Raw genomic sequence first — 26,786 nt, 5'->3', positions numbered from 1 at the left:
CTGTGATGACACGCCCCTTAGCTATTTTATCTAACCTTGCAGAGAAAGCGTCATAATCTTACACCTTTGGCAGATAGGGAAGCTGAGGCTTAGAAAGAGAAAAACTGGTCCAAGATAAGTGAGCACCTCCCTGCCTGGGAGCATGACTGCTGGTCATGCACAGTGCTCACAGTGAAGTCTGCTGAGTGCCCGCCTGCTCTCCCTCTTGGAGCACCCCAGAGCCAGTGTGCGTGGTCATGGCTCTCACTGATTCCTTCCTTTCTCCTCCTTCAGGCTGCTTCTGTCCTCGACGTAAGATACGCATCTGCCTCATGAAAACTGTTGGTAGCTTTGAACACTTGGTATGGACGACATGTTATCCAGATATCAGGTATTACAAGACATCACCTAGCCATCTGCATCACATCTCTGTGGACAAGCAGCTATTACCAAAAAAGGCATACACTTCCAGTCCTGTGCTACATCTGCCTTAATTCTTTGCTCGTTCCTCCATGTTGGCACGACTTCCCAGAGAGCTCCGTTGCATCTCATTCTGCCTAAGGGCTGGGGGACCCACGGCCTGCACACCTCCCTCGAGTCTGGGACCTACCCTCCAATTGGCTCCCCCCGAGCCCCAACAATGGCAGCTCTCCCAGTCAACAGCTTCAGAACAGGTAGTCTTGAAAGGCCCAGCTCTGTTCCTGCATGGCCTGCAGTTTCTACTTTGTGCATAGTATAATTCTCAGAAGGCCCAGTAGGCCTTCTAGAAAAATTCTCCCCTTCTTTTCTGGGGCAGCCACCTAAGTAACATCATGCTTCTTTGGAAATCACAAGCCCATCAGCAGACCACATCGTCACCTTTATCATCCCAAGCTTCCTGATACAACTTCTGTTTCCCTAAAGAGAGGGCAGAGTTATGGCTATAGATCAGGTGGCTTCTCTCCCCTTTCTCTCTCCCCTAACTCTTTCCCTTTTCTCCCTTTCCAAGTGGTAAAAGCTCATTTGCAGCAACTGTCCTTGGACATTGTAGCTTAATGGGAACGTGGACCTCAGCGCTTCTGCCTTCATCCTTCAGCATTGTAATCCCAGGAAGTGGGTGCACCCATCTCTTCTTGATCCCCAGCTACCACCATCATCCCCCAGCTCTGAGAGATTTGGTTCATATCACTGTACCTGGTGCTTGTACATTTGGAATTGGTGCCTTCTCCTCTGGCAACCATGTTATCAATCCCTTTTCTGTTCAAGTGTCTTATTTAAAGTTTATTGCTTGCCAAAGATGACATCATTGAGGTGTAGCAGATGGGGAGAGTGTCTGCAGATTTAGTGCAGACTTTAAATGTCAGGTCAGCTCAGTAAAGGATGATAGAGAAGGTGGGGATGGTTTGCTGGACACTGCACACCATTAGCTCTCATCCTCTTGGCGTGCCTGGCCATTGTATGTCACTCCTTGTGTCCTTTTGTGTCATTTGTGTACTGGTGTGATCACACAAACACTATCCCTGTCTCAGCAGCAGATAGGACAGAGAAGTGATGGATGTGTTGCTTAGTGAGACCAAGATGAAAAGAAACAATCTACAGAGTGGTATGGAATGCCATTTGTTTGGACTGGGAACAAGCAACGATTGCTAATACATGTTCTGAGACTTCAGAATCACTTTTGCTCTCTTATCAGACTGTGGGCCTGCAGGGTTGAGCAGCAGCTGGCTGAACTGCGTTCTAGCATCCATGGCCGCTTGAGACTGCACTAACCATGTGGAAATATCTTTTGTTGTTGTTTGCAGCGTTTCAATATTTTTTCTGCTTTCAATACCAAAAAGGGAAAGAAAAAAAAGTAAATGCTTTAAGGTATTTAAGGTATGAATGGAGTTCATAAGAATTTAAAATATGCAATTAAAATTCGATGTTTTGACTCCTAAGCACCTTCCCCTCTCCCTTTTTTTTTTTTTTTTAAGTTAGCTGATTTTCTCTTTAGAAAGAGGTTCAGCTGTAGAAATCTAGACTGGGGATAGGGTGTGCATTCTCCTTGAGAAGTCTGGAGAAAGGTCATTCCAAGGTCGAGTGCAGAGGGACTTTGTCCAGCCCATTGATCAAGAAGAGTCAGAGAGCCGTGCCAGAGGCACAGCCCACAGTTCCCACCCGGGGATGGTAACAGAGTAACACTAGTAACTTGTTTTGTGCTTTTATCATAAACCTGCTGTGTAACTGAAGGGGAAGGAGAACATGGGATGAGGTTAGCCTGGGCTTTGCGTGTGACTCCTAGGGACAAGGGACACTAAGGCGCACGATAAAACCCTTCTCACCTAGCATTTTTGCATGCCCTCCCCTCCAGGGAGCAGAGCTGTGCTACCAGGCAGCTGCTACAGCAGCTTCCTTGCTCTGCCAGTGGCTCTATGTCTATCTCTGTGCCCGGCTACTTTCCTTAATATGTGTTCCCTCTCAGCAGTGGTTAGACTTGGTGATCGTCTCGGATGGTGTGGCCCGCAGAGCGGCTGTGCCAGGCACCAGGCCCGTTCTGTCTTTCTCTTGGTTATGAGCACTGAGTGGCCTCTAGCCGTGGAGTCAGGTGTCGGTATGATTATGACCAGTGTAGCTGATCTTGGCTTTTTCTCCAAGAAAAAGAGGCATGCCGTTTTCACTTGACAAAGGGGAGAGAGTAGTCTTTGCCTGGCTGCTGCTGGAATAGTCTCCATGTTGTAAACTTTTCATGACACAGTCCACAGTGATGTAAGTCCAAGAAACTGCTTAGCTTTCAAAGCCAAGGGCTCTGGTCTGGACTGTGACTGTTACATGTCACGTTAGGTGCATCGGCAGGTCAGGTTTGGAACATGACGCCTGCTCTGATGGAATGTCACTTAAGCTTTGGGTTCTTAAAATGATCAATGTGAATGTCATAATTATATATTTTTGTGGGAAAATCTTCTAAATATAAGTTATTGTGGAAAATATAGTATCATGGACACAAATGATAGTCTAACGTTTAGTTTAGAGATCCCTAAAGATATAAACTGTATTGCATATGCATTAAAAGTTTGTTTTATTTAATTTTATGTAAACATGTAAAGTGTTTAGGTTATTTTTTTCCCTTGTCCACTTAAACACCCTGTTACTTGAATATTGTGTTGACTGGTCAGCAGCAGTGATCAATTCTGTAATCTAGCTCTTTACCCAGAGGTCCCCTGCCTCAGTTGTGCTAGTCAGATGAGTGTTGGCACAGAGTGGGTGCTGTGTCCACAGACCAGAGGTTCACAGCACACCCGCTGCCTCTGTTTGTTTGTCAGAACAGCTTCCTAAAGAAGGTTCCAGATAGTTTTTATAAGACCCTCCCAGTGGTGGTCACAAACCTTAATAAAAAACAGACGTTGACAAAGCTTACTGTGGTGGGCTCATGAAGCAGGGGCTCTGGTGTACAGCTTTCCGAGTGCTGCGTCTGAGTGAGCTCAGTGTCACTTTAAATTCAGCTCTACTCTGCTTCGTCTTTCTAACTATGAGATGTACTATTGGTATAACTGCACACCAAAAATAAGCCAAACAGTGCATTACACTAACTGGATCCCTGCTTTCATGTAAGCAAAGGAAGACACGTCTCAGTCTCTGTCCTGTTTGTACACCTAGTGACCCAGGATTCGAGTTTTTAGTATCAAGTAAACTTTGCCTCAGACTGACTAAAGGCAGCTTTAGGTCATCTGAGTTTAATGGTCGCGTGCAATGCCCTCTCCACCTCTCCCTGGGTCTTTGCAGCTTCTCCTCACGCTAGTAAAGCACAATTGCAGGGGCGTCACAGTTGAGAAGGAAGGTCAGTAGAGTCTATGCATGTTGTAAAATAATGAGTGTTTACAGTCACCTTCTCTAAAATGAACATTTATACTGGAGTGGATAGCATTCCATTATGTAGACTTAAAACTTTGCTAAGTGCTTTTTAGATTGCTTAAAATTTTTTCAAGATTTTAAAAGATGTATAAGGTTAAGTTTGCAAATATAACGGAAATGCTGTATATCTTTTGAAGTGATAAAATACATGTTAAAATTTTAAAGAAACTATGTTGTAATGATGCTGTTGTAAGTACTATTTCCATGTCTCCCTCCCTTTGCTTGTTTTCTAGTTCAGCACAGTCCTTGTGGTGAATGTCAGTAGCATTATGATCGCTTAGCCATTGAATTATAACATTTGTTAGTGCAGATTGGGAAATTTATTTGTGAAATTCTGCAGAATTCATTTTTCTATTTCCAATATTTGCTGAAGTTAAATAAAAATTTTCAAGCCATTGATGTAATAAAATATGAAACAAACAATTTTATGCATCCCTATGTCCGTCTTCTACAGCGTGAGGGTGCTCTCCCCTCCGAGCCGGCCTCGGGCTGCTGACTGTGTTATGGCCCAGTGTTAGACCCTGTGAGACAAACATCTGGGGAGACTATTCTCTTAGCTTTTGGCTCTACCAGAATGGTCTGAGAATCCTCTTGTGACTAGCTTATAGATGGCATCAAATTACACCGTGTTTGTGATGTTGAACCCTAAAGTGCAAAGGTCAGATGAGAGGTGTTTTCGTCATTAGCAGTTTTTCTGTCTCCAGCTTGACCAGGCTTTGGCCCTGCTGTGGCAGTGAGGAAACGGACTACTGCCTTTGCTGCCTCTTGTCAGCAAAGTATAACCTCAGTACATGAGCAGCGTGAGGAGTCCTGGCAGCCTCTGTGGCCTTCCCTTTTCTAGCCAGAATGTAAGGTTTGCCTAGATACTGTGCTAGTCAACTTTCTCTACACTAACAAATGCCTGACGGTAGTTCAAGTTATGTGGGAAGGCTTATTGGCACACAGTGACCTCTTACCTTCAAACTTTTTGACAGTGTCTCACTGTGTAGCCTCTTTGAAATAGCATGATAGGGCACACACAGCAGAGCAATGGCATTCACGTACTATCCGAGGCAGGCCAAGAAAGAACAAAGAGGAAGCCCAAAGGCCAGCACTCCCATAATCCCTGGGAAGCCCCAGGCCCCCACTGACCTGAAGACTTCTGCTAGGCCCCAACAAAGGTTCCCTCCCTCACATCCCATCAGTTCTAAGTTGGGGCTTATGCGCTCTGGCGTACCAGCATATGTCTGCACTGCAGCGGCTAACTACTACAGGGATCTAAGGGTCAAAGCCAACGGTGCCTCAAACAGAACTTGTAGTAAGTGGATGAATCCCTCTCCGTGTGAGACTGCATCCGCTAGGAGTTTGTACAAGAGTGAGAGGGCCCACCCAGCAGCCTCAGACTAACATCCTAGAATAACGAAAGAGGAAAGCCCATGGTCCATGGATAGCAGTGTGCACGTGGCTCAGAACCAACACTGCAGGAGCGCCTGGCAGGAAAGGCGCAGCACATGCATGTCTGCAGCCTTCTTGGGGCTTGTCCTGACAAGAAGCCATGTGTTGTAAGGAACCTGAGAGCAGCGTCCTAGGGATGAGATCAGGTTCTGAGAATTCAGTGCCCGGCTGGTGGTGGAGGCCAGTGAGCAAAAAGAAAAGGAGCAAGTGCAGAGGATAGAGCCGGGGCTTCTGCCACCAGATGGAGAGCAAGAAGCCAGAAGGAAACAGCTGGGGGCATCTGGAGGGCTGGGGTCTGCTAGGACAGCCACAGAGGAGGAGCCATCCAAGCCTGGTCTTTATTGACTTGGAAGGCTAGCTTGGAGGGAAGGACCCTTTCAAAGGCAAGCATAGCTGTATAGAAGCTTCAAGTAGGTGAGGAAGGCTACATGTTCCCACATCAAAGACATAAAGACCTCAGGACAAGTCCTCGAAAGCGACCAAAAACCTATAACATACCACCAGAAGTTTTTTGGTGTGTTTCTCTTCCTTTGTGTCTAAACATGAGAGGCAGTTATACGTGTGCAGGCATCTACAAGGTCAACTAATTTTTTTTTATTTTATTTTTCATGATTGTTTTTAAATACTTTAACTTCTTTTAGCCCACCACCCACCAGAGGTACTGGGAAAGAAAGGACACGGGGGAAGTGGACCTGTTTAGAAAGGTTCTTTGGTACAACTCCCGTCTGTGTTGTCTGGAAACCAGCAGTTCAGGTCGCAGGTCAGCAGCAGCAGCTCCATCCACTCATAAACACCTCACAGATACGCCAGCAGTTCAGTTCAGTAGAGTCGGGATTGCAAACACAAATCAGCAGCAGTGGCACTACCTAGCAGAGACAGCCAGGCCTCAGCCTTGGCACAAGTCAGCAGGAGGGACCCAGAGGGACACCAGGCGAAGTTCTCAGCTGTGCCTCTCTCATCAGGGAAGCGAAGACTCAAGATCCATAAGTGCTATACAGCTAGCTCTGTAAGCAAGCCTAGCTTAGCCTCTGTCACTCGATGTCTGTCATCGAGTCCTATCTATACCCTCCAAACATCACACGTCCCCCATGGATCTTGTCTCAACATAAACATTTTCTCAGCTGACATAACTCTGCCAATCAGCCCTCAGCCCAAGTCCTTGAAAGTGACAAAAAACTATAACATACCACCAGAAGTGTTTTTGGTGTGTTTCTCTCTATAGAGAGTCCTGACAAACAGACCTCAACTGTGTGATGTAAGGCGGACCAATACATGCGGATCATTAGCGACGACACTTTATCATGTGTCCTTTTGCCTACTTGTTTTAACAAAACATCCTTCTGTGTCTGCTTCAGCTAAACATTCCTTTACGAGTCTGTTTTACTCTGTCACCTGTGTCCACTTCAGGAAAACACTTCTTCACATGTTTGCCCCAACAAAACACCAGCCTGCACAACTGACTTTCCAAAGAACCCTTAAGTGTCCACCTCAGTCACCTCTTGTTCTTTCCTTCACTTGGATTGGCAGCTGCTCCCAGCCCTGACTGGGAGGTGTGGCTGCAGCACTCCTGTATGGGAGACCACAGGGATCTCCACAGGTTGGGGCTGCCCGAAAGGAGCAAAGTCTTCAGGAAGGACGAGGGGCTGCCCACATACTGACTGTCCCTCATTTGTAGACAAGGAAACCAAGACTTAGAAAAGCATGTGTCTTAGTTGGAGTTTCCATTGGTGTAAAGAGACACCATAACTAAGGCAACTCTTAGAAGGACAACATTTAATTGGGGCTGGCTTACAGGTTCAGAGTTCAGTCCATTATCATCAAGGTGGGAGCACGGCAGCATCCAGGCAGGCCTGGTGCAGGCAGAGCTTAGAGTTCTACATCTTCATCTGGAAGATGGCTAGGAGGTTGGCCCCTATGAGGTTAGGAGGAGGGTCTCATTGCCCACCCCAGCATTGACACTTCCTCCAACAAGGCCACACCCCTCCAACAAGGCCACACCTCCTAATAGTTTCAGTCCCTGGGCCAAGCATATTCAAACCACCACAACATGTCTGTCTGTGTCCTGCAGCTAACAAATGCCAGTGTTAGATTAACGTGTGCCTTATTCCATGGTCAAGTGCTCTTCAGGCCCCACCGTGCTCCCGAAGCGAGCCATAGGTCATGAAGTCTTAAGATTTGGCTTCCTCTGTTAATCAGTTCAAGCCCATTTGATCTGTAAATCGGAAGAGTGACTACTTTAAAGAAGGGTGAGCTTGGCCAGTCAGACCCAGTTGTCCTGTGTGGAACAGAGGCTTAATATGAGGCTGACCTGTTGACTTTATAAAGTAGTCTGTTTGCAGGACGCCTGTGGGGGAGCTGAGGTGTCTGTCACTCACTGACCTTTAAACACTCTGTTTGACAATCATTACCCACCTCCCGCTTCACCCTGAGCAAGGAAGGTCCTCAAGAGAGTGCGTGTGTGCGAAAGACTTGCTGTTGGTTTGTTTGGATTGGTAAAACCCAACGGTGCCACCTCCACCATGCATCTGCTCCTATAGCTCAGGGCCATTTTATAGGAATCCCTTATTGCGTTTTCCCCCATGGCTTTTTCATGGAATGTCCTTGAGATTCTCCTGAGGCCCTAGAGATCACCCAGCCCTTTCTTATGTGTGAGGCCTGGCCCTCTGTGGCCTGCGGCAGCCTAGTGTTCAGCAGCCTGTGCTCTACGAGGCCAGAGTCTGTACCAGTCCTGAGTGCCACCAGATAGCCTCAGCAGGACCCCAGTATGGAATTTGGCCTATGACTACCCTAATGGCATAGAACCTACCTAGGTTCTCTGGTGACATTTCTCTCTCAGGCTCTCTTAAGGATTATGGTTCCCCATGGAATTCCCTCCAGTTATGTGTGCCTTGTGCTTTTCCTTAACTGCTAGGGTGTTTTGATATCTAGTGTAGACTACTTAGAAAGAATAGGCTTTTTCCACTTATAATTTTGAAGGCTGGAAGAACATGTAGCACAGTGAGGGTTGAAGTGAGGATGCCCTGGGCTACATCCCATCAAGATGGTTGGCAGCGGTCAGACTGTGTATGAGAGCATGAGCTACTGTGGGGAAACAGCCTCAGATGTTGTGCTCACAACAGACACAGGACCCGCAGGAATCTAAGAGCAGGCCCTCCACTGACCAAGGACCTTGACTGGCAAGTTCCATCCTCTCCCACCACACCAGCCTCGTTTCCCTCACAGGAACCGTTTAAACAGCAATGCCTGCCAGCTCTGAGCTGTGTCAGTTACCCTGGTCAGTGGAACCGTCATAAGATTGGCAAAGGAATTGGGCTCTCCTCCTGCTGCTACTAAGTCTGCATCCTGAGAAGATGTCTCAGACAACCTACTAGAAATGATTGACAAGGCCACCAGCCACCAGACCTGTGTATAAAGCCACAAGAGGTCGTGGGACCCTGAAAAGGCTGAAGAGGTCACATAATGATGGAGTGGGCAAACCCATCCAGGTGAGCATTGGCCCTAGGGACAGTGGCTTCTGATGGCAGCTACTGTCTGGTGGTGTCATTTGTTACATAGCAACAGGCGGCTGACAGTTGGAGAGGACAGGGAAAGAAAAGGGCTAATTTCGGAGTTTCGGAGCCTGGGGTGCTGCCTGCATGCAAAGCTCTCAGAGACCCCAAGTCCCTTCTCAGAAGCAACTCTAGCCTAGTGCATGGGAATCGTAAGCTCTTGAGGCTTGGTCACCACTGTGGGTCTATAAGGCACAACCCAGAGTCCCCCAGGTGACACCCACTTCATACAAATATTGGCCACTCCTTGGAACCACACCTCTGACATCCATAGCCAGGTGTGGAACCAATAGCTAACAGGGTAGAAATAGCACTCAAGCCAGCCCTCCCTCCCATGCTGCCTCTGAATCCTGGTGGTTTGAATACTTCCCATTAGGGAGACTCAGTTAAAGTGTTCCCCAACCTTGGGCTTCCGCTATGTGACACCTGCTTCCCAGCTGTCTGTCCGCATGACCTACCTCCTCCACTAGATGCCAGATACATCTGCTGGGGTCTCCAACATAAAACCAGGGGGCGGGGTGGATGAGAGAAAAGGCTTTGGCAGGTTCCCAGCCATGATGAGAGTAACAACTGGGCCAGTCTCACAGAGGCACAGTGAGGTTCTGACAGGCCTGCAGGTTCTTCTGGGACCAGGTCCCTGGGCAGCAGGCAGGATGGTGCTGCCGTAACAAAGTAGCACCTGAATTTAAGTTGCTAAGACTCAGGGAAAAACACAGTCCTTGAGTTCAGTTATCAGCAGGTATTTCTGGAGCCTGCAGACAGAGTAGCACCTGGGCGATAGCAACACAATTCCCAATCCCCAAGTTCCAGTCAGAGAGATAAAGAAGGGATTTCCCCCAGCTGGGGCGGAGAAGTGCTTTCCTATGACTAGGCTGGTCGGTGTGTGGAATGAATGCAAAGAATGGGCCAAAGAATTACCGTAGGTCTCTTCCCCAATGGACCCAGAGACCCTTCCTGTGTACAGGCCAAGATTCAGGCTTTTACACATCAGGAGACCAAGCCTAACCTACCTGGGGTTACGATTCATCCATGCACCAACCTGCAACACAGGCAGAATGAGGGGACCCCACCCAGGTTGGGGTGTGGAACTTGTCCCAAAGCCCATACCATGGTCTCTGAATGCTGCTTCCCACTGAAAGAAATCTTGGGAAAGGGACTGGGTTCAGGTGCAGAGGAAGGATAGCTAGGTCTGGGAATCTTGATAAAGACAGGAAGAGCATCCAGAGCAATGGTGTCTTACCTGAATAGCTTAGGAGCCAGGTTAGAGCCTCCCACTGGCCTAATGGAACAATTGCCATATAAAAAGCCATGGGGGGAAACGTGTCTAGGAACCCAAAAGAGGAAGCTTAATGGAGAAAGCGTCAAGAGAGATGGCAGAGCCTGAATCCCCTTCACGCCTTTGTCGTGGAAACCTGTTCTGTAGCACTCAGGAACCTGAACCCCAGGAATCTGTCAGGAATGCCACATGAAGCCATGGCAGGGCAGGGCGTTTTGGAACTCTTTATCTCTGGAAGCCTGCCATAAATTGTCAGTTTCTGTCAGTTCCAGCTCATGGCGTGGTAGTAACTGCCCAGCTTCCCCTGTTCTATGGCAGCCATCTGTGTGTTCTTGGAACAGAGTAAGCAGCCAAAAGTCAGTCACAGAGAGAGAGAGAGAGAGAGAGAGAGAGAGAGAGAGAGAGAGAGAGAGAGAGAGAGAGAGAGACAGGTCCTCTCTGCCCTAGGACTACAACTTAGGGAGCATTTTAATTACCCCTTCAGCTGAAGGTAATGACACATCTGTAATCCTAGTGCTTGGGAGCTGAGGCAGGAGGATTACTAATTACTATGACTTTGAGGCTAACCTGGGCTTCAAATCAAGATGTTGTCTAAACAAACAGGGCTTGAGAGGTGTTTTATGTTGAGAGTACTAGCTGTTTTTCCAGATGACCTAGGTTCAATTCCCAGCACACAGATGACAGCTCACAGTTGTCTGTAACTCCAATTCCAGGGGATCTGGCCACCCTTACACAGACATGCAGGCAGAACACCAATACACATAAAAATAAATCTAAAAAGAAAAAAAAAAAACATAGCATTTTTCTTCCCTTTTGAAGGCCAGGTAAGAGCAAAGTATTTAAAACAGCATGAACAGGCCAGAAAGATGGCTCAGAAGTTAGGCCTGCACTGCCCTTGTAGAGGACCCGAGTGCAGATTCCAGCATCCATGTCCCAGGCTCAGAACTACCTGTGACACCAGTTCTAGGAGATCTGGTTCCCACTTGTGGCCTTCTAGCAACCTGCACTCATGGCCACATACTCTCTGGTGCCCTCTTCTGGCCTTCTAGCAACCTGTACTCATACGCACATATACAGACAAGCAAATAAACATAACTTTTAAAAGGGAGGTATTAGTACTGTGATGGCACTAGCCTTTAATTCCAGCTCTTGGGAAGTAGAGGGAGGACAGGCTGACCTCTCTGTGAGTTCAAAGTATAATTGTAGGTCCATTCAGGGGATCCTGCACCCCCTTTTCTTTTGGCTTCCGTAGGACAAGGCATGTGTGTGGTACACAGAAATATATGCAGACACACACTCATACATAGAATACAAAAGTTAAAAAGAAAAACCAGCTGCAGCATGAGTCACCGTGGCCAAAATATAGAAGCCAGTGTTCGTAGGGACTGGCCAGTGACATGCACGTGTCGGCAGAGTGCTGCCATTTACCCCTGAAGTGCGTGTGAGTGTGGCAGCCCAGATACTGTGCTAAGAGAGACAAGTGACAGAAACATACAAACAAAAAGACTAGGTTGATAAAGTCTGTGTGCTTTGTTTGTCTCAGATGAGGAGGGTCTTGCACAGTTCAAGTTGGCCTCGGTCTCCGTATGTAGCTGTATCTGGCCTTGAACATCAGATCTCCTGTTTCTGCCTCCAAAGCTCTGCCCACAAGAGTTCTGGGAACCAAACCCTGGTCAGTAGGCTCAGCGGTGAGTGCCCCTGCTTCCTGAGCCCCGCTGACCCTGCAGAACACCTCTCAGAGCATAGAGTAGCTTCAGTAGGGTGCTGACGGGGCTGTAACAGGAGTTCTGTCAGTGGGGCGCTTGCCTACAGAGCAGGGAGCCTTGAGTTTAAATCTAGTGCTGTATTAAACCTGCCCAGGTAGCACTAGCACACAGCTGCACCCTGGAGGTGGAGGCAGGGTATCGGTTAAAGTCATTCTTGGCTACCTAGCAAGTTCAAAGCCAGCCTGCAATAATGAGATCCTACCTCAATAATCATAGTGACAAGTTGATTATATATATACACACACACATATATATATAGTCAATAAGATAAAACCAAGAGGAGTAAAACTGCATTTTATATACAATCTAATCATCAACCTAATCAACTGAAAATAGACATGACTATAAAACATTTACCTACTCCCATAGAGAGAAAAATAACTTTACCAAATAGAAGACACAAATGGAAACTGAAGGGCAGAGGCAGTCACATGGAGGGACAGAGCTGCAAACCCAGGGCAGAAGGGTGACCTTGCTGTGAGAGCTGCTTGCTACTCCCTCTGCTCGCCTCTGACCCTCCTGACAACTCGATGCAAAATAACTACTTGTTAGCAGTGAATTCTGTGCTGTAGGCGTGACTGGGACGGAGATAGACTAGAACGTCCTCCATCTTGGTATGCAGAGTGACTGAATCCAGCAAATGGGCATGGTATATGCGCCTGCACTCCTAGCACTCAGAAGCAGGAGGATCATGAGTTCAAGCCCTGCCTAGGTTACAGAATGAATTTGAGGCCAGACCGGACAGCTTAATGAGATTCCTTAATGGTTCGAGGATGAATAGATGCTTGAAGATTTACATGTTCCTAGCATGCACAAGGCCTTAGATTCAGTCTCCAGTAACGAAATGAAACAAACAGGACACATAAGGGGACTCTCTGCCAGTGCTCTCCGAGAGAGAGCAGGACTGAGGATACTCGTGTCACATAAAGTATTTAAGACACGCTCTTGCTCTGTGGACCGTAGACCAGGCTGGTAGAGAAGAACTCAGTGTGGCCCCGGCTGATCTCAGACTTGCCCTGATCCTTCTCTCTTGGTCTCCAGAGTACTGGGATTACAGATCACCTACCTCTAGACTTTATGAGGTTTTGTTTTGTTTCATTTTTTTTTTAATAGGGTCTTAATCTATAGCTCAGACTGGCCTTGAGTTTGCCCTGTAACATACATATAGGCTGTCCTCAAACATACAATCCTCCTGCATCTGCTGCCCATGGACAGGTATCACAGACTTATGCTGTCACGCTAGATTCCAGATCAAATGAACCTTTGAGCCATGAACTTGTTTCTGCAGTCGACAACAATGACTTTATAATGATAACTGCAATGGCTTTTATCCTTGTCGACTTGACGGGCTTTTTACAGTTTCCATGGAAACACATCTATGTGTGTTAGGAAGACCTTTTCAGAAGGTTTCTAACTGACGAGGGAAAACCCACCAAGAATGTGGGTGATACCATCGTGGGGTAAGGTCCCAAACTGAATAAAAGGGAGAGTGCTGGGGTTGGGGGGTAGCTCAGAGGACAGACTGCTTGCTGAACAAGCAGTGGCCTGAATCCTGATCCCAGCACCAACATAAAAGCTAGACCTAGACGTGTGTTGTCCCAGCTCTGGGAGGCAGACAATTGGATCCCAGGGGACTCATTAGCCAATCTAGCCAAAACAGTGCACTCTGGATTCGGTGAGAGACATTATCTCAGGAAGTAAAGGAAATAAGCCATTTGGGAAGACAACCCCAACCTCTGGCCTCCTCACACACCTGCACAGGCAAGTGTACCCCAACCCGCATGCACATACACACACACGGAGAGTGTGAGCTGAACACCAGTGTTCACTTGCTTCTATGCTTCCTGACTGGATACAATGTGCCTCACAGCACCCCAAAGGCTCACAGCCTGCCTTCTCCACACGTCAGCATGGGGTACTGTACCCTGAAACTTTCAGCCAAAGCCAAACCCTTCTTCTCTCAACTTGCTTCTTTCAAATTTTCTTAAAATGTATTTTTTTATTTTACGAAAGTGTTTTGCCTGCAAGTATGTATGTATGTATGTATGTATGTATGTATGTATGTGAGCCGTGTGCATGCCTGGTGCCTGTAGATGTCAGAAAGCGACATCAGAGCCCCTGGAACTAGAGGTACAGATGGCTATGAGCTATAAGATTGGCCCTGGGAATCAAACCTGGGTCTTCTGCAAGAATAGCCAGTGCTCTTAACCATGGAGCCACCCCTCCAGCCCTCAGGTTACATCTTGTCAGGCATTTGATTACTCTAGGGATGAAAGTAACTACTGCAGAAACAGGGTTAAATCTTTGAGATAGAATAGAATTGTTGTCAATACGTACGCGAGTATTGGGCACCCAAATATATCAAGCAAATATTAGAATGAAAAACCGAAACAGCAAGCGATTTCAGTAACCCACTTTAGCTATTGCGCCAGATCACTGGGATGAGAAATCCATAAGGAAGCAGGTGCTGTGGACCAGATGGACCCGACAGCTAAACCCAGAGTGGTCACTCAGCAGCATAAGATGAGTCTGGTCAAGCACGTACAGACTTACCAGAATAGAGATCCCAGCACTAAATCCATGCATCTATGGTCAATTAATCCTCACAAGGCAGGTCAAGTACACACACTGGGGGGAAGGGTAGCCTCTCCAATAAACGGTATTGAGAAAATCATAGCTGAGTATGGGACCCCTATCATCCTGTACTCACTCAAAGGGGATTAAGGACTTAAATGTAAGGCCTCAGACTGACGCCAGAGGCCTGGGTGCTGAACTCAGTGGCTATAGCGGTCTGTCAGTTCCTTCTGGGTGAGTCAGGTTTTATCCTCGTGTTTGACAGCCCTCCGTTAGTGTCTTCTAGAGAGGTTGGCCCCTTTGTTACTATCTCTGATACCTTCACCCTTTGCAACTTTATTTGCTTGGACTTTGTTGATTTCTGTTTACGTTACATTCTCTCTTTTTTTTTTTTTTTTTTTTTTTTTTTTTTGTGGCTCACAGTAGGTCAGAGGACAACTTGCAAGAGTCTTGTTATCTCTCTCCACCATCTGGGTCCTGAAAATTGAACTCGTGTTGTCTGGTGTGGCAGCAAGCACCTCTACCCTCAGAGCCGTCCCACCAACCCTGTCGTTTCTCAGACAAGCGTCATAGTCCAGGCTAACTTCCAAAATGACTCTAGGCAAAGATGACCTTGAGCTGATCCTCCTGCCTCTACTTCCTGGGTCCTGGAATTACAAGCTTGAACAACTATGCCTGGTTCCCCTCTGGCTTCTGATTGTTATCAAGGTGTTTATTTGTATATGCAGTCTTTTTCTCTATATTTAATATAGGCATCTGTGGACAATACTGACTTCATCTTGCCTTTTAATCTAATCTTAATAATCTTGTCTTTTTATTTTACTATTTATTTATCTATGTATTTATTTTTGTTTGTTTCTGTTTCTGTTTGGTTTGGCTGATTTTGTTTTTGTTTTTGTTTTTAGACAGGGTCTCCCTATGTAGCCCTGGCTGTCCTAAAACTCATCCTGTAGACCAGGCTGGCCTCGAACCCAGAGATCCATCAGCCTCTGCCTCTCATGTGCTGGGATGAAAATTGTGTGCCACCATGCCTGGCAATACTCTTGCCCTTTTAAAATATTTGTTTAGTATGTGTGTGTATGTGTGTGCACGCACATATGTGTCTACACAATTATACAAAAGCTAACGTAATTTAACACACTGCTGTTATTAAATTCAGGTATCAGGCTGGAGAGACGGCTCAGTGGTTAAGAGCACTGACTGCTCTTCCAGAGGTCCTGAGTTCAATTCCCAGCAACCACATGGTGGCTCACAACCATCTGTAATGGGATCTGATGCCCTCTTCTGGTGTGTCTGAAGACAGCGACAGTGTACTCATATACATTTAAATAAATAAATCATTAAATCCAGGTAGCACCTTGGAGAATAAAGCAGGAGGATCAACCATTATTATGTCAAGGTCAGCTTGGTCTATAGAATAAGATTCTTGTCTTGATTGGAAGAAAATGAATGATGGATGGAGAGAGATGAGGAAGAAGGAGGGCTTAGGGAACAGCTCAGCCATTGAGATCACTGCTCTTGCAGAGGACCCTGGCTCAGTACCCAGAACACACATGGCAGCTCACAGCTGCCCATAACCCCATTCCAAAGGGATCCAATACCCACATCTGTCTTCCCTGGGCCCCCAGCTTAGAATATATACAATTCCACAGGCCAAGGGCTCCTCTTCTCCAAGTTAATGTCATGAGGAGCCAGCGTGCTGTCTCAGCAGGGAGAGGAGCTTGCCGCCAAGCCTGGTGACTCGAGTTCGATTCCTAGGACCCACATGGTAGAAGGAGAGAGCTGATTCCTGCAAGTTGTCCTCTGACCTCTACACACATGTCTTGTGGTGGCTCGTGGGCCTCTACTTCCTGAAGTAATTTTTTTTTTCTTTTAATTTTAAAGCATAGAGGTTCTGTAACCAAAACGATGAGCAGATTTCATTTCCCTTCTAATGAGACAAACCACGCATAAAGATGGTGCTTGGGCCACAGTGGTGCAATCTGAATAGCACCTGGGAAATTAACAGTTTTAGGAAAAGGTTGGTTGCATTTCTGTGAAACTAACAAGATGTCAATGTTAGTTCCTTCTCAAGACCTGGGGTTTCTGCTCCAAATTGGAGCCTTTGCCTCACAGGCTGGAGGCCCTGGGTTCCTGGTAGTTGAAAAAAAAAAATGCCAATCAGTTAGTAATGCAGACAAGGCACAGGTACTTATGGGAAAAGACTGTGGCACGTGGGGTCTGCTGTGTGGTACTCCAGCAGAGCAGGGTGGGGGGAGCAGCCAGCGTTGGTTCACGTTTGATGTTACTGTAGACCTGTTTTCTAAGAGCTGAAAAGACAGCTCAACTCTTAAGAGCCCTGGTTACTACTACTTCTTCTTCTTCTTCTTTTTCTTCTTCTTCTTCTTCTTCTTTTTTTTTTTTTTTGGTTTTTCGAGACAGGGTTTCTCTGTGTAGCCCTGGCTGTCCTGGAACTCACTCTGTAGACCAGGCTGGCCTTGAACTCAGAAATCCACCTGCCTCTGCCTCCCAAGTGCTGGGATTAAAGGCGTGCGCCACCACTGCCCAGCCCCTGGTTACTTCTTCACAGGCCCTGGGTTCGGTTCCCAGCACACACTGGTGCCTCACAACCAGTTTCAGGTAACCTGATGCCCTCTGACCATTAGGGCACTCGGCCCACATGTGATACACAGACGATCACGTAGGCAAAACACCCATACACTTCAAATATATTCTTTTAAAAATAATTGTTCTCTTTAAAATGGTGACTCGTCTGGCATAACAGAAAAGCACTCACTTTAATGGGGATGATTTGTCTCATTTAGTGTGTTCGTCATGGACACAACCCCCACCTGTCCCATTCTTCACCCCCAGAATAAAACCCTACACCACTAAATACTGACAGCCACCCCCTTCTCACCCCCCAGCAATTACGAATGTTTCCCATTTCTGTGGAAAATTGCTGCCTATTTGAAACCGGCTTTATTATGCCATTTTCTTTTGTGTATATTTGAATTATCGTCATTAAAATATTTACAGCTTGCAGTACCAGCTTCCTGGATCACTGAGGTTGTTTTGGCTGAAAGTTTAAAAAAAAAAAAAAAAAGTTCACGTTGCACTCAAGAGCACACACGCACACGGGTACACAGGTGGGAGCTAGTGGGGGGGGGGGGTGGGGCAACACAAGAGGCTGTGACAGTTCCAGAAATGGGGGGGCCTGGGGCCTGGGGCCTGAGTCTTGACTGCAGCAGAGGTTCTGGCCCCACCATATGCCTTCCAATGCCATCTTTGGGGTTCACCTGGCCTAGCAGATGGCCTTGCTGTTTCTTGAGCTGTCCCCCCATCCTATCTGCTCATCTCTCCTCTGTACCCTGTGGCCCCTGGAGAGCATCCTAAGCCCCCACCACCTGCATCTCCTCCCTCCACACTGGGAATCTCCAGGACTTTCACCTTTGCTGCCTTGCTCGTTTGCATGTGAATGACACCACAGGCTCCTGTACTTTAATGGTTAATCCTCAGTCTTCGGAAGGGTCCGGGTGAGCTGTGGCCCTTGTCCGAAGAGGTGTGTCACCAGGGACAGACTTGAGGTTTCAAAAGCCCAAGCCATTCCCAGGGCGCTCTTATCTCTAGCTCTCTCTGGGCTCAAGAAGTAAGCTCTGAACGACTGGCCCGTGTATCTGCTGCCATGCTCCCCACCACGAGGGTCATGAACTCCAACCCTTTGAAGCCAGAAGCCCCTGATAAACTGTCCTGTAAGTTTGCCTTTGTCATGGGGTGTTTTATCAGCAATAGAAAAGTAACTAAGACGTCATCCAAGGCAGGGCCTGTGAGAGAGCCTTCTGGGTCTTAGGGATAGGACAGATGCTGAATCAGCCTCCACTAAGTGCAAGCCTCACTAAACTCAACTTATTTCTAAAATAAGGGTGCGGAAGACCCAAGGCAAGAACAAGGACTGACGAAATTCACAGGACACTGACCCTGATGAGGCCCCAGCCTCTGGGATCTGTTTGTTAGATTAACTGTAGGCCTTTAAACTGTATCTAGTCAGAGAAACAGGAAAAGGAATAGAGAGGAAACGGTACCATGAGTGGGGTTGCTGGTGTGAGCCACGTGTGGTAGTGGCTGCCAAGAGGAATGTGGAAGAGGGTGGGGCTGTGGGCTCCGGAGGCCCTGGAGCCCTGCAAGCAGAGAGCTTGGGAGACCAGAAGGCCCAGAGAATGCACACAGAAGCCCAGCTCTTGAACATTCGGAGGGAAACAGGGCTATGGTAGGAGCTGGGTGAGGCCATTCATTTCACTTTCTGACAAAACCAACCAAGGAGTTTGCTCTTCTGCCTGAGAGCTTGACTCACAAGTAGCAGGCAAGGCTGCTTGGCAGAGGATGTTTGAAGAGGACAGCATCCGGGGTGCAGCGTGCTGAGTTACTCCTGCCGTCATTGAGCTGTATAGAGACAGGGAGGAAAAGGTGCAAGGTGTGCAGTCTGGCAGCAAGTGCCCTCACACACTAAACCCTCTCCTCAGAACCAAGGACTAAGTTCACTAACTATCCCAAGGGCAGGATAGTTCAGTGGGTAGAGACCTGCCGCCAAACCCGAAGGCCTGAGTTCAGTCCCTGGGAGCCACAGGTTAGCAGCCCCGAAGCCTACTAAAATCTCTTCAGCTTCTTCTCTTCTCCTCCTAGACATTTTATCTACCAATCACAGTTGTTTTAAAGTCTGGTCGCCCCAGTATCTTAGTCTTCCCTGGATCTGCTTAAAGATTTATTTTTAATTATGTACATGTATGTGTCTGCATGTAGGTGGTTGCCATGAGTGTAGTTGCCCTTGGGGGCCATCTGATCCCCTGGAGCTGGATTTTCAGGCTGTTGTGAGCCTCCTGAGGTAGATGTAGTAACCCAAACTTGGGCTCTGTGGATGAGCAGCAAGTGCCCTGAACAGCTGAGCCATCGACAGCCCCCGTCTTGTCATTTTTGTTGTGTAGACAGCTAATGCCTGTTACAGAAGTTTGGATTACACTGTGTCTAGTGTTCTATTCCTCTGCCCGTCACATACAATCCCTGCCAACCACCCTGACTCTGTTGGACTGAGGCAGAGCTCAAGCGAGCCGGCCTGTTCAGCAGCTCAGCCTTCTTAATGGCGCAGCTCTCTCTCCCCGGTGTAGACACATCTGGGAATGTAACTAAAGGCTGGGTTTTCATCAAGGTCTCTCTACTTCAGTGGGGTCCAAGCTTCCACGTCTATCTCTTTGGAGCTTGTGGAGGCCTCTCAGCATCTCCCTCTGCTCAGGAGCAGATTAAGTGGTGTCAAAGTGCCTCCCAGAAAGTTCCGAGTAGACTTTGGGGTGCCTTTTCTGAACAACAGAGTGCTTCAAATTCCAACTTCACAGCATCCCCGAACCCCAGGTTTCTTGGGCCACTCTCCATGCCCAGCCCTCCACTGTGCCTTACCTGAAGGTGGCAACCATACTTTGATTGCTTCCCAATCTTTATAAAGGATACTCAAAAACTATTGCCACCAACCAAAGAACTTACATGGGCTGGACCTAACCCCCCCATCCCCCTCCACACATATGTAGCAGATATGCAATTCAGTCTTCATGAGGGTCCCCCAGCAGCTGGAGTGGGGGGCTGTCCTTAAAGCTCTTGCTTGTCTGTGGATCCCATTCTCCTAACTAAGCTGTCTTGTCTGGCCTCAGTGGGAGAGGATCTGGTTAGCCCTGCAGACTTGATATGCAGGGTTGGGGGATGCTCTGGGGGGGGGCACCCTCTCAGAGGAGAAGGGGAGGGAGAGACTGTGGGAGGGGGACAGGGGGCATGAGCAGGATGTAAAGTGAATAATAGGAAAAACTGTTGCTCATTGTTTAAGGTCTTTACGGTAGCATCTTTATAGGAGGTAAGAACCCTTTCATAGAGAACCCAGCAAGCCTCTTCCTTTTTTTTTTTTTTTTTTTTTTTTTTTTTTTTTTTTTTTTTTTTTGTCCAGAGCCAATCAAAGACCATGCTTATACCAGTCACTGGCAAAGCACAACCACTGGTCAGTGGCTGGATCCGCCTCTCTGGGGGAATCCTGTGATGGCTAGTCTTGGTTATCAACTTGACTACATCTGGAATGAACTAAAATCCAAAAATGGCCGGGTACAGGCGGGAGGGATTTTTTGCTTAGTTAGATCATTTGAAGTGGAAAGATCCGCTTCTGATTTGGATCATTGAGGTGGGAAGATCTGTAGTGAGATTTTTGGAATTTTGGTTTCTTTTAAAAACACAGAATGATTTGCCTTGTGCTCCAGCAGGGGCATGATTTTGCCAGCTGCAGATGGTTTCTATGAGTGTGTGACATTTGGAATTCTGGGGACTTTTTAGAAGATATATAAATGCCAGGGCCCCAAACGGTGGTGGGTTATCGGTTGGTTGTGGGTTGTTGGTTGTTGTTGGTTGCTGTTTGCAGTTGGTGTTGGCTTGTTAAGTACTTATGTGCAAAGAAGAAACAACAAGAGGAAATTAGACATCCTGGTGGCAAAGATCAAACTTGCCCCCAAAGAACTTGACACCCCAATCACCAGGAAGTAGTCTAGGGATAACATCGCCCCCTTTCTGGTCCCCGACTTTTTTCCTTTCCCCTTTATCCTTTTTTCTCACCTATCTAGTGTTAGGGGATTGAAAGGGTGGAAGAAAAGGGGGTGGAGAAGGGAGGAAGAAAGAAGAACTCACAAAACAGCAAAGACAGCTACAGAGATCCACGTCTAATCTGGGCCCCACCTTCTGCAGGCAGCCTGATGAGAACATGGAAGAAGGAAGCTCCTGCCCTCGCCTCGCTGGCCTTCACTGGTATCACAGCCTACCTCTGAGATTCTAGAGTGTACTGCAGACCAGCTGAGACATCCAGCCTGCACAAATGGACTACTGGATTCTTGGACTCTCTCTCTGTCCATAGGCAGCCATTGTTGGACTGACTGGACCACAGCCTGTAAATCAGTATAATCCCATTTCTATCTAGAGATGCATTCTGTAAGTTCTATTCCTCTAGAGAACCCTGGCTGACATAGACCCTTCTCGGTCTGTGCTCCTGCGTGTGTTCTGACCTTCAGAACCTTTGATGACTACATACCAGAGCCCTGATGGGACACGAAAGTCTCGTGGGCTACCGTAGTCCCTAACGTGCCTTACACTTACTTTATGTGTGTACTTCAGTCTCTCGCCTCTAGGATGTGTAGTAGTCATTGTTCTCTTGCTGTGAACTGATGCTGTCACCAAGGCAACTATTATAAAAGAAAGAATATTTGGTTTTGTTTATTTGTTTGTTTGTTTGTTTCAAGATAGTGTTTATCTGTGTAGTCCTGGCTGTCCTGGAACTCCCTTTGTAGATCAAACTGGCTTCAAATTCTGCCTGCCTTTGCCCCACCCCCACCCCCACCCCCAGTGCTGGGATTAAAGGTGTCCACCACCATTATCTGGCAAAAGAAAGTAACTGGTGGCTGACTTACACTTTCAGAGGTTTAGTCCATTATCATCATGGCGGGCAGCATGGCCACACTCATGGTACTGGAGCAGTACCGTGAGCTACATCCTGATCCACAGGAGGAGGGAGGGGGAGGGGGAGAGAGGGAGAGGGAGGGAAGGAGAGGGAGAGGGAGGGAGGGAGAGGGAGAGGGAGGGAGGGAGAGAGGGAGGAGGAGGGAGGGAGAGGGAAAAGAAGAGGGAGGGAGGGGGAGGGGAACAGGAAGGGGGAGAGAGGAGAGAAGAGAGAGAGAGAGAGAAAGAGAGAGAGAGAGAGAGAGAGAGAGAGAGAGAGAGAGAGAGAGAAATTATCATGGGCTTTTGAAACCTCAAAGCCCACCCCCAGGAACACACTTCCTCCAAGGCCCCACCTTCTGATCCTTCTAATCCTTTCAAATAGTGCTAGTCCCTGGTGACTAAGCATTCAAAATAAGAACCTATGAGAAATATTCATATTCAAACCACCACAGAATAGGTTTTGATGCAAGGACCTTTGCTTTAGCTACATCCACAGCACCAGGATTCCAGGCTCACAGCAGGTGCCCAAGAAGCTCTAAGTGAGTAGATGATCAAGAATCACATTCAGAATGGTCCCCGGACCTCAACACCTTTTATCCCCCAACAATGCTGGGTTCCATGGCAACAGACTCAGAGGAAAATCACTGTTCTTTTCAGAATCCACATTAAGTAGATAAACCTGAAAATGTAACCAGACTCAGCTGGCAAGAAAGAGGTGGAGGGATGAGTAGTTAAGAAACCTTTAAGTGCCCCCTGCCCAGCACCCACTGCAGCATGAAAGGACGGCCCTCCTCCCTCTCCAGTCACACTCAGAAGCTACTCCGTCCACTTCATGCTGTTTGTGAGGCAAGAAGGAAATGCTGATGGGAAAGACCCGGGCCAGTGTCAGCGTGGGCACACCTGGTAGAATGTGAGAGCAGGAGTCATACGGCTGTGCCCGCCATGGCTCATAGGGCACCGACAATTGACCCACTCAGATACAAACACCCTCGTCAGGCTCTCAATTGAGTCCCATGGCAGATGAGACTCAGCCTTGTCGGGGGACCAGGGTCTAGGATGAGCAGAGGAAGGCCATTCATCTTAGACCTTTGGCCCAGTCATAGATAAGCTGGTGGATAGTCCTCCTGTGCCAGAGTCTAAGAGGATGGCAAGAGGGTATAGCCAGAGAGCTAGGGTGCAGCCTGGGACTCGGCATTGGACACACTGTCTGGGGCTTTTGGGAAGCGAGCCACATGCTGCAGTTCAGCCACGGTGAGGGAGGAGGCAAGAGGCTGCACCTCCTCTATTGTGTCCTCCTGAGAGGCTGTTGGCTCGTCCTGCCAGCAAACAGAGGCTTTGAGCCAGAGGCAAAGCATTAGTCCCTCTTGTTCCTGTTCCAGCGACTTGTAGATGGTGGGTAACTGAGGTTGGTGTGTTGACAGGCCTGTAACTCCAGCTCCTCCCCCTCCTCATACACCCGGAGCTGGAGCTCTCTGAGGCCCTTGGACTGTGACCTCCAGAGGGATTGCATTACCCTCTCTGGTGTATTCTTAACCACCACCCCAATGGCCTTCCCGAGACCTAGTTTTGGGCACCCTAGAGCCATGGGTGCCAACCCTGTGGAGCCATGCTCTAGGCTCCTGGCCTTGAAGTGCTCTGTGGGATAACGCTACAGTCCAAAACAGTCGGCTCTGCGTGCCCGGACTTCATAGTCCATCTCCCTGGGGTGGCTGCAAGTGCTGCTGGGAGTTGCTCCTCCCAGAGGCTCTAGAGTTCCAACATTTCAGGAGCGCCAGCTAGCTCCACAGCCCGGTCTGAGCATCCAGTCACGTTCTCACCCGTGCCCCATTCCTTCTGCTCTCAGTCATGCAGTCTCATGGTGGATCTTCCTGCCCCTGCCGCCGCAGTGATCCAGATTCAACTGGATATTGATAGTGTTTCCCTTCCTAGCTAGCCTTTGTCCTCCTGACCTGGGACCACCCCCTCCACTCTCCTAGTGCTTGCTACTCAAGAACAAATCACCATGGATGTGTGGCCAGGAACTGCAGCAGGAGTCAGCTGCCAATAAACACTGGGTTGGCTAATTCTCCCCTTTTCCCATTCTAAACTATTCAGATGGGCAGCATCTGCTATAGCCTCACTGAGAATGGATGGGGTAGACCACGCTGACAGCAACCCTTCTTCTGTCTTTGGCTTCCCAATGGCCTCTCTCTCCTGCTTCCTGGGACTAAGAGAATTAGCTTCCACCCTGGCTCTGCCTTCCTGGTAGGCTGAGCCTCAGACCTCAGCCTGCTGCTCCTGAGGAACAGAGCCCGCTGCACACTGGAGCTGGGCACACACACTCTGTCATTTGCAGAATTCTGATCAATTTAAGCAGAGAGGTTCTTACTGAAAAGGTATTGAATTCCTCCAAAAAAAAAAAAAAAATGAAAGTGGAATTACCATATGGTCCAGCAATTCCTTTTCTGGGCACATGCCCAAAAAATTGGAAGCAATTGAATTGAAAGCATGGGCTGGAGAAGAGAGTTTTACTCTTGTGCTCACAGCAGTTGGTGGGCAGAGACGATCCAGAGCCCATCCACTGTGGAATGGAGGGACTGAGGGGGCTAGCAGGACACTGGAGGATTATTCAGCCCTTGAAAGGAAGGAATTTCTAACAGGGTACAACATGGATGAGCCAACAGATATATGTGTCTCATAAGAAGAGATGGAGACGCCAGGCAACGTGGGTGCACACCTTTAATCCCGGTGCTCGGGAGGCAGAGGCAGGCAGATCTCTGTGAGTTCAAGGCCAGCCTGGTCTACAGGGAACAGCCAGGGCTACACAGAGAAATTTCATCTCAAAAACCAAAACACTACCACCAATGAAAAGAGTGATGGAGAAATGGGTAGTAAATATGCTTAAATAATAAAACTAACCCAGGTTTGAGAGACAATATTAAACTAAAAATCCAAGAATCTCACTGAACCCAGAGTAAGACCTCCAGGCACAGCTGCCAAACAGACACAACAAGCTGTGCTGGGGGCAGCTGTGCAGAAGCAGCTGGCTTCCCAATGGAGACCCCTGAGGAGAAGGGTTCCAGTATGGTACAGAGTCTGCCCAGCTAGAACTCTGCCTCCAAATGGAGCCCTCAAAATGAAGTCAAAAGAACATTTTCTAAAATAGAAACTGGGACAGTTGCCACCAGCAGCTCCTCATCCTAAGAGATGGTGAGCCGCTGGTCACCAGGGCCCAGGCCTGTGACACATTCTGGCGTTCTGGAGGCAGATGCAGGAGGATCCTGAGTTGGAAGTCAGCCTGGGCTACAGAGTGAGACACAGTCACAAACCAATAAGGACAGGGGCTGGAGAGATGGCTCCATGGTTAAAAGCACTGGCTGCTCTTCCAGAGGATCCAGGTTCAATTCTCAGCACCCACATAACAGCTTGAAATAATCTGTAGCCCCTGTTCCAGGGGATTTGATGCTGTCAGGCACCAGGCCTGCTTGACAGTACACAGATACACAAGCAGACAACAACACACACACAACATACACCTCTAAAAAAAATTTTTTTTATCCAAAAAATAAGAGGAGCAGGGAGAGAGAGATAGAGGGAACAAGAAAAGAGGAAAAGAGGAAGAAAGAAAGAAAGGAAGAAAGGAAGGGAGGGAAGGAGAGGGAGGGAGGGAGGGAGGGAGGGAGGGAGGGAGGGTGGGTGAAGAGAGATGGTCCCAGGAGTATCATCTCAGATCTATAGCCAACTGTCTGGGCTTGTAAATTGAACAGGAAGGGTTTTGTTGTTTTGTTTTTAATGAATTTTTAGGATACCATAGAAAGTAATGGATTTGTTTCATCCTGGCATCTTCGTGTGTGTGTGTGTGTGTGTGTGTGTGTGTGTGTGTGTGTGTGTGTGTTTATACTTCTCATTCTTTATTGTAACTGAGACATCTTACAAAGGGTTACAAGCTGGTAAAGAACATAGCTAATAAAATGGATAAAAGAGGCCCTCAGGAAAGGCAGGAACCATGAGTGCAGCACTGGGAGGGGAGGGAGGGTTTAGCGCAGGATACCACCCCTTACCCTGGGTCCTGGAGCCACCTGGCACTAGGGAAGAAACTTGACAGATAGTTCAGGTTGGGTCTAGGGTTGGTAGGGAATAAGGGACCCATGACTTCTGCAAGGACCTCGTTGAAGAATGCAGTGTCCCTCCTCTGCCCTTTATTGCGACACCCAGCACTGCTTCAGCAGGCTGAGAAGAACTGAGTTCTTTGGTTCAGCACTGACAAGGCAAAGACAGTGCTGAAGGCAACAGACTCATCAAATGCTGTTTCTTTCTCTCTTTCCTCCTCCTCTTTTTTCTTTTTTTTTTTTTTTTTTTTTTTTTTTTTTTTTTTGAGACAGAGGTTTTTGGTTTGGTTGTTTGAGATAGGGACTTACTACATATCCCTGGCTTAGCCTGGACCATTTTTCATGTAGGCTGTGTGGACCAGCTAGCCTCAAACTGATACAGATGCTTTTGCTTCTGCCCACCAAGTGCTGGAATTAAAATCACGCACCATGACAAGGTACCTGAAACATGGTCTAAAGATCTTGAACTCTCTCGAACCCCCTGAGGGTGACCTTGAATATCTGATCCTCCTGCCTCCACCTTCCAAGCTAGAGAATTACTGGCTTATGCTGGCACTATGCCCAATTTTGTTTTCTAGTGTTTTTGTTCTTATTGCTGTCTTTTAAAAAGTCTATCTACCCATCTACCTATCTATCATCTATCTATCATCCATCTATCTATCATCTATCTATCATCCATCTATCATCTATCATCCATCTATCATCTATCATCTATCTATCCATCTATCTATCTATCATCTATCTATCTATCTATCTATCTATCCAT

At 47.7% G+C, this 26,786-nt stretch overlaps 1 protein-coding gene and 1 long non-coding RNA gene across 3 annotated transcripts in view; one reads left to right on the top strand and one right to left on the bottom strand.

Moving 5' to 3' along the window:
- Window positions 1-21,708, top strand: part of Rcor1 (REST corepressor 1) — a 99,084-nt gene extending 77,376 nt beyond the window's left edge. The window contains exons 12-13 of one of the 2 annotated variants that reach the window (XR_013106561.1): window positions 274-370; window positions 21,186-21,708. Coding sequence is in view for 1 of the 2 variants with exons in the window: in XM_076921113.1 (XP_076777228.1) it covers window positions 274-315 (42 nt within the window). In the remaining variant the exon portion in view is untranslated. Of the gene's footprint in view, window positions 1-273; window positions 4,270-21,185 lie in introns of those variants that run through there. The other variant, XM_076921113.1, reaches the window with a different exon arrangement.
- On the bottom strand, window positions 17,255-22,489 carry LOC143436756 (uncharacterized). Its single transcript, XR_013106562.1, has 4 exons — window positions 22,406-22,489; window positions 21,591-21,676; window positions 18,775-18,863; window positions 17,255-17,502 (listed from the first exon to the last, which is right to left on the bottom strand). It is a non-coding gene; the product is annotated as an uncharacterized LOC143436756 (long non-coding RNA).
- Between the last annotated feature and the right edge of the window lie 4,297 nt (window positions 22,490-26,786).

This window comes from Arvicanthis niloticus, chromosome 23, assembly GCF_011762505.2.
Source record: "Arvicanthis niloticus isolate mArvNil1 chromosome 23, mArvNil1.pat.X, whole genome shotgun sequence".
Classification (NCBI taxonomy): domain Eukaryota; kingdom Metazoa; phylum Chordata; class Mammalia; order Rodentia; family Muridae; genus Arvicanthis; species Arvicanthis niloticus.
The sequence above is the reverse complement of the archived record's forward strand: the minus strand, read 5'-3'. Positions and strand labels throughout refer to the sequence as shown.